Source organism: Cupressus sempervirens, chromosome 3, assembly GCF_028749045.1.
Source record: "Cupressus sempervirens isolate cs-2001-9-10 chromosome 3, ASM2874904v1, whole genome shotgun sequence".
In the NCBI taxonomy this organism is placed as follows: domain Eukaryota; kingdom Viridiplantae; phylum Streptophyta; class Pinopsida; order Cupressales; family Cupressaceae; genus Cupressus; species Cupressus sempervirens.
Genome location: NC_143120.1, coordinates 390,886,394 through 390,901,976, shown reverse-complemented (window position 1 = coordinate 390,901,976; position 15,583 = coordinate 390,886,394). Strand labels below are relative to the sequence as shown.

The window sequence follows — 15,583 nt, the reverse complement described above, 5'->3', positions numbered from 1 at the left end:
CGTTGAAGACTTAGTCTCCTTGCTTCTACAGCAATGTAAGAAATCTTCAATCAAGGTTAGCAAAGCTAAACTAAAACAGCAGTTTATGGGTCATATAAGATCTTAAAGAAAATAAGCAAGGTAGCTTACAAATTGGAGCTGCCTTAAAACAACTACATTTACACTGTCTTTCACGTGTCCCAACTCAAGAAATTCCTAGGGCAACACAGTGCCATGTGTGCAGTTACTCCCACTTGATGACAAAGGTAAACCAACCTTGAAGCATGAAGTTGTTCTCAATATAGGCAGAAAGCAACTAGGAATAAGACTATTCCTGAAATCCTGATCAAATGGAAAGCCCTGCCTATGGAAGAGGCTACTTGCGAGGGAGAAGAGATCTTCAATCATCCAAATCTTTACTTACTTGAGGGAAAGCAAATGTGGGAAGGGGAGACTGTCATGCCCCCGCCACAAAGAAACATCTATTATAAATAAATGAGCAGATTTTTAATCAGCAACAACAATATATATAACAGCAAGTAGCATTAGCAATTATAAAGGGCACCAATCATTACCTAAATAATGATCCTTAATTCATTTTACAGCGATCCTTAAGAATTGTAATTTTAATCATAATGTGTTTTCCAACAATAACCAAGGGGTATTGACAAGCAGTCAAATCCCCTCACAAGGGACAATCATCCGAAAGGGACAAGTTCAACATCATTGACGCTACATAAGGCTACGGGAAGGACAAGGGACATCATCAGATCAAAAACAATCAGCGAGCCAATACAATTACATCAAGGAAGGTCAATCAAGAAGATTGAAGCATTCAACACAAGAGCAAATAAATCTAAGATCAACTCCTAGAAGTCTAACAGTAAATACATCAAAGGAATTAATCTTCAGACCAGGCATAATACAGCAGTCTAATATTATTTCGGATCTGCCCTTCACAGCACTCTACATTCTCACAAACAATTGAGGTGTGTACATGTATAAATCTATGCTCCATGGGGACATATCCCCTGTTTTTTTACCCTCATTCTCGTACCATGGACAGTACAGGGATGCTGGGACAGCAGTTTGAAGTACCCTATCCATCCCCAATTTGTGCAGAATTCAGGAACGTTTTCAAGACAGCTCTGAGAGTGGTTAAGGGTGTAGGGAAGGGCCACAAGCACCCAAAACGGCCAGGGTACCCCTAGGTGTCCCCTAGGCGACACCTGGCCATCCCAGGGTCTTTTGGCCATCGCCTACAGCCCAGGCCACTTTTAGTATGCCACTTTTAAAAAACACTTCTAATTTTTGAAAAAAGGCATGTTGTGCCCACAAGGACACCCAAACCACATTAAACAATACCAAAGCCTAATCTAGGCATAAAATAAGCAAAACGACAGAAAAATATCATTTTCATGTTGAAAATAAATAGAAGAGTAGCAAGAGAAGAAGCAGATGGTCAAGGAGTGCACAACAATTGAAAGAGAAGTTCGGGCATCACATCTACTTGATTTGAACTCTTAGACCTAACATTTGTTGATTATGGACAGCAATATATTATTAAAATTTTCTCTGTTTACTATTTACAATTTATGCCATGGTTAAAACTTGGAGCCTTTTGACAATTTCCTTATAATTTGAATATATATGTATGCATATTGACAGTGAAAGTTTCTCCAATGATGAATCAAAAACACTTTTCCAAACCCTTCTAAATGTATTTGGCTTCTACAATATCCACGACAAATGTTTTATCAATTTTAGGATATGCATATTTGAAATTTCCTATTTCTTAACGGCCGTCTCCTTGTTGTCCCCTAAAATTGCCCAAACCCCATGCTGCAAACACGTCTTGTTGTCCCTGTCCCAATTGCTTGGTGGAACATTGATATTGATAAATAGATAGTGTTTATCCCTGATGTGAATATTCATAAGATAGAATATAAAATATGCATGAATGGTTGAAATCCATCTTGTAGGAAGGATCAAGGGTTTAATGGTAGGGCTATAAAGAGGATTTTATCGTATAACTGGCTCCTATGGCCAGGAGGGCATTGTTATCAATCCACTCTTGGACTCAGGTGGAACAGCCAAGATACTTGTCGAGTTTCGTCCTCCAAAACCTAATGCATTTTTATAATATTATTGGTATTATATGAATGTGATGTGATCTTGCCTACCCTAACAATTGGTAGTATGCATGAATATATGTGTGTGTGTGTGCACGTGCGTATATGTATATATCTATATGCGTGTGTATATGTGTGTGTGTGTGTGTATATATATATATATATATATATATATGTATATGTATATATACATGCACATATATATGTCTCTTATATTATAATGGTAGGGTTCGATACCAAAAGCACATCATTTAATGAGATATTGTACTTGGTAAGATGTAACTGTAACCCTAATTTGTTGCAATTGTGATTTTAGGACAAATTCTATGGCAAATTAGGAAGAGGACATTACAATTGATCACAATTCACCACTTGTCACAAATTAAAAACTTTGGATTGTTCTCACAGTTCAAGCAGCTAAATGTGATTGCCACAAAACAATTTTTAGATTTTATGTTACACTTTAATAAAAAACAATAAAAAATTATTTAAGGATAGTTTTTCTTTTATGAATACATTGTTGAAACCTGATTCATATCCAACACAATCATTGTGAGACAATTTGTGAAGATAGACAATATGCTTTTTGACATGATTCATCCAAATCTAGTTTGCATGAAGCAAATCCACAACGAGAGGACAGCAAATGTAACGCAAATGATATTAGATGACATTTATGGGATGACGTGAAATGAATTCTTAATTTCACTAAAGTAAACATGAATGTGATCCACTTAACCGACATGGAGAGGCCATGTTTGGCAAAAGTAGATGATAACATCAACATAATGATTAAGAAGATGAAGTACATCATGGCTGAAAAAGAGCAAGACCATCAAGAAACATTCTTCAAAGAGCTACAAATAATTTGTGCTAAGCGATGGAAATGACTTCCCCACTACATCTTCTTGCCTTGCACTGATTCCGAGCATTTACAACAATGAGATCCTTCCTTGGTTGGCAAGATGCCACCATGCAATGATGTAGATGTCAATGAAGGATATAAGAAAAAAGGGAGTTTTTCTTATTATTTAATAACTCTCGCTCTCACCTTGCCTCAATAAGTTGCTAGTTCCTATTCATCTAAGCAAAACTGAAGTACATACATCACCATCCACTCAATGAAGCAAAACCAATAGCCATTAGAGGCAAAGGAGCAAGTTTATTGTAGTCTAAAACATGCCTTCTTAGACCAAGTTGTCAGATGTAGACCAAGAGTGAGCTGACTTAAGTTTTTGCTGCCACACAATATTCACTTTATAAGGAGTGAGATAGCCAGCAACTTTTACCACGTATGATTCATCTAGTCTATATGCATCATCAAATATCAATGGTGATAATAATGATGTTGGTCTTAAAGACTTGATAAGAACCTATATGACAACAATTACGAAGTGTATTATTTTAATATTGATTTTACAAATTAATATCAAATTTGTATACTATGTTTCAAAAATGTAACATTTATAGTAGTTTTGTCTAATGTATGAATCATCTATGGTATTCTAAACTTAATTCTTGTTTTCAGGATGCAAATGTGTATGTATTCACTATTTTAAATGTTTTGAATACAAACATACTCAAAACACACCCACCTCAAAACATGTCACATTGGCATACCATACATATACCCACAGCGGATTCCAATTTGACAACTTAGCTCTGGGATGCATATGTGTCTCTTCTAACATGTTTAGGATCTACCTATTTTTATTCACCCCCTGGCCAGTTAATAAATTTGTTGTTTTGCTTTAAACTTTTATCTTATAGCATCATGTTCTACTTGCCACCATTAATGGATATAGTTTTAAATTTTTAATTCCCACTGAACTATTGTGATCAGGAGTGGAAAATAGTATAAATTATATATCTTTCTTGCTTGGCAGAAGCAGATCCACCTCCATAAAGGTTGATCCAAAAAGGCCCATTTTGTAAAAGCAATGATGAGATATTATAACTACAAGACATCCTTAAACAGCATAACATAAAGAAATTTTTTATTTCTTCAACCCATGAACACAAATAATAGATTAATCCTCCAGCTTTTAAGGACTGGGTAAAGAGAGTAGGAAATTTGCACATTTTAAAACCAATATCTTCATCTATGCAGTGGCTGAAATCTATATAACTTTTCCTTCCTTAATCACAGGACTGTACCTTGCAATTAACCATATGAAACATAATGCAGCACTCTGCATATCCAACCGTCTGTTAATTGGATACCAGGCACTTTAGGATCAGATGAAGGAACAAACAAGATCAGCAGATGGTTTCTATTTCACAATTCAAGCAAAGACTTAAAATCCTAGAACCAGATGGTCATAAGCTCAACTTAGAGCTCTCGCAACAAACCTAACCATGACCCACAAGATATAATATTCCAACCAATATCTACTTTTTGGAAAACATGGGCCCAACAAGACTTCACAATGATGTAAATCGATTTCAGTGAAAAAAAAATCAGATTTGATTACGATAATCAATGGAATAGCATATCATCGAGGACAAGAGATGTTACAGACACATAGGCATATGTACTTCAACTATCAGGGTTCGTTATGAAAATAATATCGTTATGTTAGCATTACCCATCCAGGGCCCTAACAGTCTGTCGGACTCTCATCTAGTATTTACAACAGGATGTCGCTATACATAAGACCCAGATTCAAACCCCAGCGGGCATGGAAGCATTGCATCACTCAGTGTTTGCAATTCAGGATTTTAAATCAAGGAACCTTTAACCAAAAATGATGCCAAGGCCTCACAGCCCCCCTTGTTACTCTAAAATTTTCAAATGTTTGAAGAAAATACGAAGAGAGAGCAGAAATTAAGTACCTACAGAAGATGCACCGATATCACTGCGCTCCCCGGAAATTCGGATGCCTTGAAGCTCCTCAGCGGTCTTGTCAGCGTCCTTCGCAGCTGCCTCTGTAAGACAAACCAACATCTTATATTAAACGAAAAAACATATCAAAAGGGCTAAATAAAGAAATGAATGAACGAACAAATATCAGCGATACCTTTAAGGAGGTCTGGATACAAATGAGGAGCATTTTGTATCAGCCATGGCTTGCATTTTTCAAAATCAGGGCCAAACTCGCAGTACTCGGCAGGCAAGCTGCACACTCCACAGTACAAAACGTTCACGGGTTGTGGCTTCTCTGCCATTCTGTTCGGTTTACTTGTTCAATGGTAATTCCGCCCACAGTTTTTGCCAGATATGAGTATCAAAATAACGGGGCTTTTATAGGAGCAGAAACCCGAATTCGATTCACTTTGCCCTGTAGACAAGTACAATAATGTAAGAAAAGGAGATCAATAATGCAAGAATGAAGAAAAGGAAAACAATAATGTTTCAGTGGAGCGAGAATGGTATAGATAAAAGGTAAATTTGGAATCGTGAATCCTGAGCCTACCTGCAAGGCGGTGACTTTGCTCTGTCCTTCTGTGGATCTTTTTAACTGCTATTTTGGTGGTATGTCCAGATTTGAATGCGCCGAAGGATATCTATTTAATATTCAGATTTAAAGGAGGTCGCCTTTGCCTTACGTCGCGATCTATTTGTTACCAAAAGGCGTTCTGTGTACATACGTTTAGATTATGTCAGTTTTATACTCTCTGATTACTCCTTTATTGCTAGTAAATAATATTATCCTTCAAGCTGAATCCGGATGATCTTACAAGGTTTTTATCTCAGACCACAACCCAACATTTTAAGATTGGACGTTTGTTTATTTAAATAAACAAGTAGCAGTGCAAAACAATGAGCTTTTATGGGGTAGAATTTTGATTAGAAGAAGTAGCATCTTGAAGTAAAGATATTTTAGTTTCTCAAATTCAGAATGCATTAGACAAGTGTAAAAACGATTAGAATTTAAAAATGAGAAAATTTTCCCAACATACACTTGGTTTGATGATGAGTCTAAGTCAGCAAAAACGATTTTAAGAGGAGGAATGAGCATAGAAAACAAGAAAGAAAATGAAGTTATTAAGGTTTTAAAAGGAAAAATATGTAAACAAGAGTAGGATAGAGTTGATTGTTATTGGAAAATAAAATTCCGAAAAAAATTTAGGAAGAGTTGTAAAAGAAGAGTAAGCAAATAGAGAATAGCATCATGGAATCTCAATGGCTTGAATATGAAAAGATTTTATATGAATGTGAATAGGATAAGCATAGACCATTGATAATCAATGTCATGATCGAATTCTTCACAATCGAAGATATAATTTGGAACATAAAGAGCTTGGCAGGGGGAAAAGTGTGAGATATTGATGGGTCGCAAGTTGAACTTTTGAAATGGGGCATTGATGTCCTTACACCTCATACCAGTCGCATCTTCAACAATGTCATTAAAGAGGGTTTTCCAAAAAATTAGATGGTCAGCATTGTGATTCCTCTCCACAAAAGTAGCGACATAAACAATATGTGAAATTACCACACTATTATGGTTAACCCCCTCCTTGGGAAATGTTTTGGAAGCATGGTTCAATGCAAAATAAACATGTGGGTAGAAATAGAGAGAAAAATAACAAAATGACAGGCTTAGTTAGGAAACATGTAGAGAAAAAATAATTTAGGGAGGTTGGAAAGCTCTATATTCATTACAAAATAGATGTAGGAATGCAGAGTTGCTCAAGATTGGAAAACCAAAAAAAAAAATTTGGTTTATGGGTCACCTCGATGATCCTCTATGAATGTGAAATTTGGGGCAGCAATATGTCGAATAAAAAATGGAGGCGTAGAAAGAATCCAAAAATATCTAATCATCAATAGTCTCGAAATTAAAACTATTGTTTCATATGATACCTTATTGATAGGAAATAGGCACCTTCCATCTAGAAGCTTCAACAATGTTCTAGTTGTGAAGTTACCTAAAGAAAACTCAAACTACAAGTGTGTCTAGATACCAAGAGCTAAAGTGCACAAACACAATATAAAGATCTACCCCGGTGTGGTAGAGTGAACCCCATATGAAAATACAATCAATCTATAATTGAAAGCATGTGATATCTATAGATTTGAAGTATAGGCATGTAGATATGAAGATAACAAGAAACTATACCCAATCTCAAGAGGAAGGATACAATTCAATGATCCTCTAGTCATCATCACCATCCTTTTGAAGCTTCATACTAGCGTTGAAATAATTGAATATTTGAAATACTCGATAAAAGATTAATGTAACCTTGACTCCCCAGACCTCACTTCATAAGATGTCTTAAAATTAAGGTTCCAACCTTGCAATAGTTTTTCATCCTCCAAAATAAAGTGTGAGGCTTAATCTTAATACTAAATCAAGAGATACAATTGAGAGATCGACTAAAGATCTTGATCCTTCACTAAATCACTGAGATGTGACCTAGTTTAAACTTGGACTCAGTTTGAAGGGTGCATAATGTAAATAACATTACATACCACCTAATTAGAGCCAACACTAGGACAATGGGTTCCCAAATATGAGAGAATGCTAGATTAGAAAAGACAACCAGTTTTAAGGTCAAGAAAGAATATCAAGGCCACAAATAGTAATATAAGAATATAGGAGCACACTTAGATTTACAGTGTACCTCAATCTTATACAAGATTGAATTGGTAGAGGATGTTGGTATTGTATGTTCAATCATGAAGTCCTACAATCCATGTTATAATGACAACACACTAAGGTGGGTGCTAAACAACTATAAAATTGTAAATTCAATTAGGTGCTTACAATTTACAATGATAGAATATGAAATAATAAACTAAAAAGAATATGATAAAGATAATGTGATATGCTATCAAATGTAATCTCAAACAAGCTTCCCCACTGCAATGTGAAGCTCAAAGCACAGTAGATAGCCTTTGAATGAAAAATGGTGAGAAAGGCTAAGAGAATGACCTAGAAGTATACCCAAATAGTGCAAAAGACCAAATGAAGCTCGAAAATAACATTATGGAAGGTTTGAATTTGGGTATTAGTGGGTGGTGGAATCGGGTGTTACTTTATGTACCGTTTTAAATTGGAAGCACTTCAATTTATGATCATTTAGCACACGTTTAATGTAATTTAATGTTTGGCATAGTACAAGGTAGTATAATCCCCAAAGGAGATGTCCTAGCCCCCAACAAATAACCACATAGCAAAAACACAACAACAAAGCAATAATAATGCAAGATCTGATACTAAATCACAACTCTTTATTTATAAAATAACTATTTACATGCAATATGCGTGGTTGTAAGGCCTTTCAGGTTAGGGCCAAATACAATAGCAATTACAATAATAGTTCTATAAGATCCACAAGGTCCAACTCACAACACTAATCCTAGCTAGTCCAAATCTGCACTCTTGAAGAAAACCACCGAGGAAGTCTCAACTTGTCTCGCAGGCCCACCAAGCAATCTCCTAGTTTTCCAAGCCACAACTACTAGCCACTCAAAGTTTGCTCCTCCACTTCATCCTCTTCTCCAAGCTAAATGATAATGACCAAAAGACTCCACAAGACCCCCTACTTATACCCAACTAAGCCACAAGTTGACTCACAACAAACATTAAATACAAAATGTTAACCGTTGTGTTAACCCGTAGTTAACATGAGATAAACACACAAAAATACTTAGGATAAGCCCCAAGTTTATAACCAAGATTAAATATACATAGGAGAGATAACCAAGACCTTAAATAGGTCCACACAAACTCCTAGATCGATCTACGTCAGAATGACACGCTACATGCATTAAATGCACCAAGAACTCTAGTTAACACCAACAAATTTCCAAGCATCATTGAGCTCCCACAAGCATTTTCGAGTTCCAACACATGTCGAGCTCCAAGACCATGTCGAACTCCCAAACCATACAAAGCACCACTTATCCTTTGACCAAGTACCAATCCAAACACCCTCCAAAGCAACTACCAAGTCTCCTCCCAAGAACTCCAAAGTAGTCACCAAGCAAACTCAAAATGCTCTTGCTTTAGACTCCCCAGGTAAATAGAAAAGTGTGTCCCATACTTTGATTCCCAAAGAAAGATCAACAACCATTTTCATCTTCATCAAAGGATTCCACTCCAATAGGGATATGAAAATCATCCACATCTGCATCATTTTGTCAAACACCAAAATATTAACCACCCAATCAACATGCTCACTCCCAGGAACAAACTGAACATAACGCTTCATCAAAAATCCACATCCACAATAGTAACTAATGAATCCACACCAACAACAACAAACTCCACATCAACAGCAATATGTAGATATCCATCAACACATGCCAAACTCACAACACCAACAATCTCATTGCTCACAAGAAGATGCTTTGCAACATACAACTCATCACCAACAACAAATGGATCATCCATGACCAAGTGCTCTACAATCTCCATCCTAGCATTAACAAGGTTAGGAATATCCTCAGCAATAACCTCTAGTTGCTCTACAAGTTCTATATCAAACTCCACAAACTAATCAACAAAACCAACCTCTTCCACATCGACCTTGCTATGTCACCTTCTCTCTCCAACAAATCTTCTAACTAGCCAAACAACTCTCTTCTAGATCGATAGACTCCAACTCCACAAACGTCTATGAAATGCCTTCCTTATCTCGTCCTTAACTTGATCAATTGAACTAGCTTCAAACCAAGTAAACAACTACTTATCTCGATTTGCCAAACTAGCTTCAAACTGAGCAGACATCTTAGAAAACCTCCTCTCCACCACATCACGGAGAATTGCAATCATCCTAGGGTCTAATCCTCTCAAATCCATCTTGATAAGATCTTCGCAAACCCTCTACAACAAATCCTTTCCATGCTCCTTATGATAAAATTGAATTGTTTGCAAGTTAGATCGCAACCTGCCACCTCACACAAACGATCAGGAACCACATCACAAGTCCAAGACCACAAATCTACAATCCACAAACTCTCTATGATCTTGCCTCAACAAGATTAGTCTTCCATCTTTACATCCATTGATCCATCTACAAGCCCTCTACAATTCGCAAGTTAGAACCACGATCTTCCACCTCACAACCAAGAGATCTAGGATTCTAGAAAGAAAAATCCACCACCAGATCAAGATCTTCACAAATCAACTTTGCTCAACCCAAGTCTCGGTGCAAATTGCATCAGCTTTGGTGATCTGTCTACACACTCAGGAAAACCTTTGCTCTAATACCACTTGGCACAATACAAGGTAGGAGAATCCCCAAAGGATATGTCCTAGCCCCCAGTAAATAACCACACAATGGAAACACAACAACAAAGCAATAATAATGCAAGATCTGATTCCAAATCACAACTCTTTATTTATAAAATAACTATTTTCATGCAATATGTCTAGTCAAGCCATAAGGCCTTCTAGGTTGGGGCCAAATACAACAATAATTACAATAATAGTTCTACAAGATCCACAAGATCCAACTCACAACACTAATCCCAGCTAGTCCAAATTTGCACTCTTGAAGAAAACCACCAAGGAAGTCTCAACTTGTGCTCACAAACCCACCAAGCAATCTCTTAGCTTTCCAAGCCATAGCTAATAGCTATTCAAAGTTCACTCCTCCACTTTGTCCTCTTCTCCAAACTGAATGACAATGACCAAAAGGCTCCACAAGACCCCTACTTATACCTAACTAAGCCACAAGTCAACCTAGTAGGTACACAATTAAATAAACCCCATGCATTAAATGCATATTTAAGCCACAAGTTGGCTCACAACAAACATTAAATACAAAATGTTAACCCTCATGTTAACTCGCAGTTAACACATGATAACCACATGAAAATAGTTAGGACAAGCCCCAAATTTACAACCAAGATTAAATACACATAGGAGAGATAACCAAGACCACAAATAGGTCCACACAAACTCCTAGATCGATCCATGTCACGATCACACACTACATGCATTGAATGCACCAAGAACTCTAGTCGACACCAACAAACTATCGAGTGACAACAAACTCCCAAGCATTGTCGAGCTCCCACAATTATTGCTGAGTTTCAACACATGCCGAGCTCCATGACCATGTCGAGCTCCATAGACCATGCCGAGCTCCTAGACCATGTTGAGCACCACTCCTTCGACTGAGTACCAATCCAAGCACCCTCCAAAGCAACTGTCGAGCCTCCTCCCAAAAAATCCAAAGTAGCCATGAGAAAACCTAAAATTCTCCTGCATCAATGTTAAATCTACATTTAAGATGCATTTTCATATCTCCCTTGCCCTTCCTTAAATGGGATCTAGGTAGGACCTAATAAGTCCTCCTTGGTATTCCTATCTTATAATGCAAAAGTTGAAGTAGGATCTATTTAATTAGGTCCTCCCCTTCCTCTTCTTCCAATCAAATCAACTCTTTTTCCACACCAAAATAAGATTTCCTCAAAATTTGTACCTAATTTATGAGTTCTAATACCTGTTATGGAATCTCGAGGCTGCAACGAGGACTATTACACATGGTTAGTAGGGACATAGTGCATCATTTCCCAATTAGGGATGTAGTACATTCCTACTGGACCAATCAAGGATGTAGTATGCCCCTACATGGGTCTCATTTTAGGTCCTACTTATTAGGCCCTTCCTGAAAGTTTGATCTGGAACTTGGTTTTGAAGCGTGATCGACCTATTGGAGAAATTTAATTTGGAATCCTTTATAAGCACCCTTAATTGCTTCATTTGGCAGGAGGAGATGATATGATGATCAAGCAAGCAAACACATCCATACTTTGTGTGGAGAAGTCATTATGGACATCCCAATTTTCCTTAATACATTTGTAAGGTGAAAGCAAGGAGGCTTGGAAACATCCTTTAAAGAAAGAGAGCTCGTCATCTTCTCCTTCCATTCAAGCATTCAAGATTCAATCATGGAGTAGCAAATACAGATTATGAGAATGGCTTAGAGTACTTTATCCTTGGGGGCTTGGTATGCTTTCTAGGTTATCTTCAAATCTATGAATTGTTGATTCATCATCATTCATGTACAAAACTTCATGCTAGGGTTTGGATCTAGGGATTTAAATCTATGTATTGCACATCCAAAGATCATAAACATGCATCACACACATTACAATTGACATAATGATTATCTGTGGAGATGGAATCACCAAAATGGGGGGTTGGCTAAGGCAAACCCCTACATAGCCACCCAAAATACCCAATTTTAGACATCAACTGATCTCGGAAGCCAGAACCAATTTTAGATTTGAATACCATTTTCGTCATTTGTTAGAATTTTGAAATCAAAATCAAGGTTAGACACAATTGATAAGGGACATAGTTCTCCCCTTCTTTAGGATAAAATTGACATCGTGTGTAGAAGTCAACCTCACCAAATTGTTGAATGATTTTTGAGTTTTGCATATTTGATGGTTTCAGGCCTAGATCTGGCTCTGTTTGTCCATGAGAATAACACAAGAAGAAAAATTTTAGGTTAAAATATTGGATCCCCCTTTGAGATAATTTTTTTACCCTCCTTTGTCAATTCGACACTTTATTACTTTTTACTTTATATTGTATATTTTGCATTGATCTAGAAGTAACCAATTAGGATCTTAATGGAAAAGTGTATTCTTTTACTTATCTTCGTAATCATTTGATCTTAGTTCAAGTTGATGCTCCATTATTATTTGGATTGTGTTAACCTACAAAGGTTTAATAACTTTGGGGATTGGTTGGAAATAATCCTTTTCCTTGAACTCGTCCTCTTGAGGTGTGAGGCTATGTAATGAACTTAGGGTTTATTACCTCGATTCACATTTCCCCCTACATATTTTTGGTGAACCTGACATTAGACATTCCCTCTTTTGATGTTAGAGTTAGATCATTGCATTTGATTGCATATTTCATGCATATTAGGTTTCATCTCTTATATGTTCTTGCATTACCTTATTTCAAAATTACAAAAAAATCATATAATATTAAAATACAAAAAACATTCAATTGTCTACTATGTAATGCATGCCAAGAATTGGTGGATCATCTTCTTGTGACTTGCCCTTTTGCTCATCAATGTTGGACATTCATCCTAAAAATATTAAATTATAGTACTTCACATTAAGATAATATATGGGACATTTTCCAAGCATGGTCGATTCTTTACCCAAATGATTTGTTTGCTAACTTATGGAAATGTGTCTTGACTCTAGTTATGTGGGTCATATGGTGGGAAAGAAATAGACATATATTTAGGAAACAAACTTCTACTATTGACAAGGTTTTAGAAGTTTGAAAGATCAATTTTAGAAGTGACTAATCCAAGTTTAAGAAGATGAAAATTTAACCCTATGTCACTCCATGGGATGGTAGGATGTTGCATGAATGGAAAAAGTTATGTATCCCATCTAGGTGGTGTGCAGGTAAGTCAACCAAAACATCAATAGATCAATCTAATGTTCATTGGCATCCACCTATAGAGGGTTTTATGAAGCTCAATTTTGATGGTGCCTCAAGAGGCAATCCGAGAATATCAAGATTGGGGGCATGTATCTGAGACTGCCAGGGCAATGCAATTGATCTCACTAGCTCCCCTCTACCTATTGGTATTAATATCATTGTTGAAGCACATGCTCTCTTCGCAGGACTAATTCTAGCTAAATAGGGAAATCATTATCATTTTCATATTAAAGGAGACTCCTCGGTCATCATTAACACTTGCATCAATAGGCAAACACACTCTTGGCATCTTGAATACATTCTAAATCAAATTTGGTAGTTCCTAGATTCATTTCAAGAGGTGTATTTCACACACACTGCGAGAAGGAAATAAAGTTGCAGACTCTCTCTCAAACTTGGGATGTGATGGATTGGTCATATCTTCTCTACATCTAATGAATATGATTGAACAACATGATGATCTTAAAAGATTGATTGTGGCAGATATGGAGGCCTTATGTTATGAAATCCCTTAGCTCAATCACGATGCAATAATGATTGCAAATGTCGAGCTTATTAAAGTGACAAATTTGGGTCCTTTTTACCCATGTAATTTTCCTGTGTGGTCTGTGATAACACTAACACAAAATTATAAGTATGCTTTGCAAAGTTTAGAGGACAGTCATTACAAAGTTTTCACATGGCACTTCTCACTTCTCATGTGCCAAACTACCCATTTTGTGCCACTTCATTACTCGCAATTGATGGCATTGATCTTGCATATCAAAACATATAATTGCTCAATTGCCCAAGTACATTGCATGCTTATAAAATAATCTATCAGTTTCAATTTTGTAACAATCTATGAAAATGTCGACGTCAGTGGATGTTTATTCTATTTGTGAGACTTGTCACAGGATGCATAGGTTGATCTTGCCAAAGAATTATCGCATATGGATTCCACCAAGCCCTGAAGAAAACATGATATCAGTGCAAGAAGATGATGCAACCTTGGATTTGATGTTTGTTATTCACTCTCCCTCCATCCGTCGAGCGATAAAGCAGGTAATTGGGGAGGAAATTCTTTGTCCATCTTTGAAGCATTTCCTCTACCCTTCAAACATGGTGTCAATGTTTCTTTCCAATGCTATGGATATAATGCAATCACCCGAACTCCTATTGTCATTAGCCACCAAGGTCATCAAACATTATTTCTTTGCTAATAATAAGCTTAAAATTGTCATGCAACATTATGAATTATGGGTTGGGTAGGCTTTAGTGGGTGGCTTGTTCTCACATTCCCAGCTATTGGAAAAACATAAAGTTATGGTTACATATGAAGCGCTTCAAAGAGCCATCAAAAAATAAAGCCCTTAACATATGAAGTCTACGTTATAGGTCACGGCTTGGGCTCTTGGTTTTCAATTGGAAGATTGAGTTAGAAAATAGAATATGCCATTTTGGACTTGTTAAGGTTTTCAAATGCCCCATCCAACCAATGTTCACAACAATTGCCTTCAGCTAGGTCGGCTGACACTCCATATGCAGAGTGGAATGTCTGACATGATCAACAACATCAACTGGAATGTGGGCAGTAAGATTTTGGGCTTCAGACATAGTCTTAGTGCAATGTAATGCCTGCATCGAGTTGGTCTCCAGAAAAGATAGTTGAACAATGCAGTGGTTGGGACTCGGTTGTGTCTTCACTGGTGCTTCTAGAGGGAGCTCAGTTGCAAGTTTGGGGTCAGACTCACACACTCAAGCTGCCATTATTACTAGTTGAATTCCTACTATGGGTGATGATGTTCACACAATGTAGGTCATTTGGGACTGTGTCGAGATGGAAGAATGAAAGTTTGAAGTACTGATTTCTGTATTTTAACTCGTTGCTTAGTTATATGCTCGAAAGTAGCATATACCTCATAATGTAAATTTGTTTCTTTTTGGCATCTATGAACTATACTTAGCATGTAATATTTGATGAATCAATTTTTTTGTATTGAGCAAAAATTATGGGTTTTCTTCCTGATTCTTTCCCGGTTGAGCTTTTGAATCAGATTTATTAATATAATATTACAATGGTTCGTGCACTTTTGCCTTAAAAAAATTAAAAAT

At 36.7% G+C, this 15,583-nt stretch overlaps 1 protein-coding gene across 1 annotated transcript in view; it reads right to left on the bottom strand.

Moving 5' to 3' along the window:
• Positions 1 to 5,609, bottom strand: part of LOC149566663 (Translation initiation factor SUI1 family protein) — a 34,225-nt gene extending 28,616 nt beyond the window's left edge. Inside the window, exons 1-3 of the mRNA XM_089819985.1 lie at positions 5,528 to 5,609; positions 5,132 to 5,392; positions 4,947 to 5,039 (exon numbers count right to left, since the gene is read on the bottom strand). Coding sequence (XP_089676111.1) covers positions 4,947 to 5,039; positions 5,132 to 5,279 — 241 coding nt within the window. The 5' untranslated portion in view covers positions 5,280 to 5,392; positions 5,528 to 5,609. The remainder of the gene's footprint in view (positions 1 to 4,946; positions 5,040 to 5,131; positions 5,393 to 5,527) is intronic.
• Between the last annotated feature and the right edge of the window lie 9,974 nt (positions 5,610 to 15,583).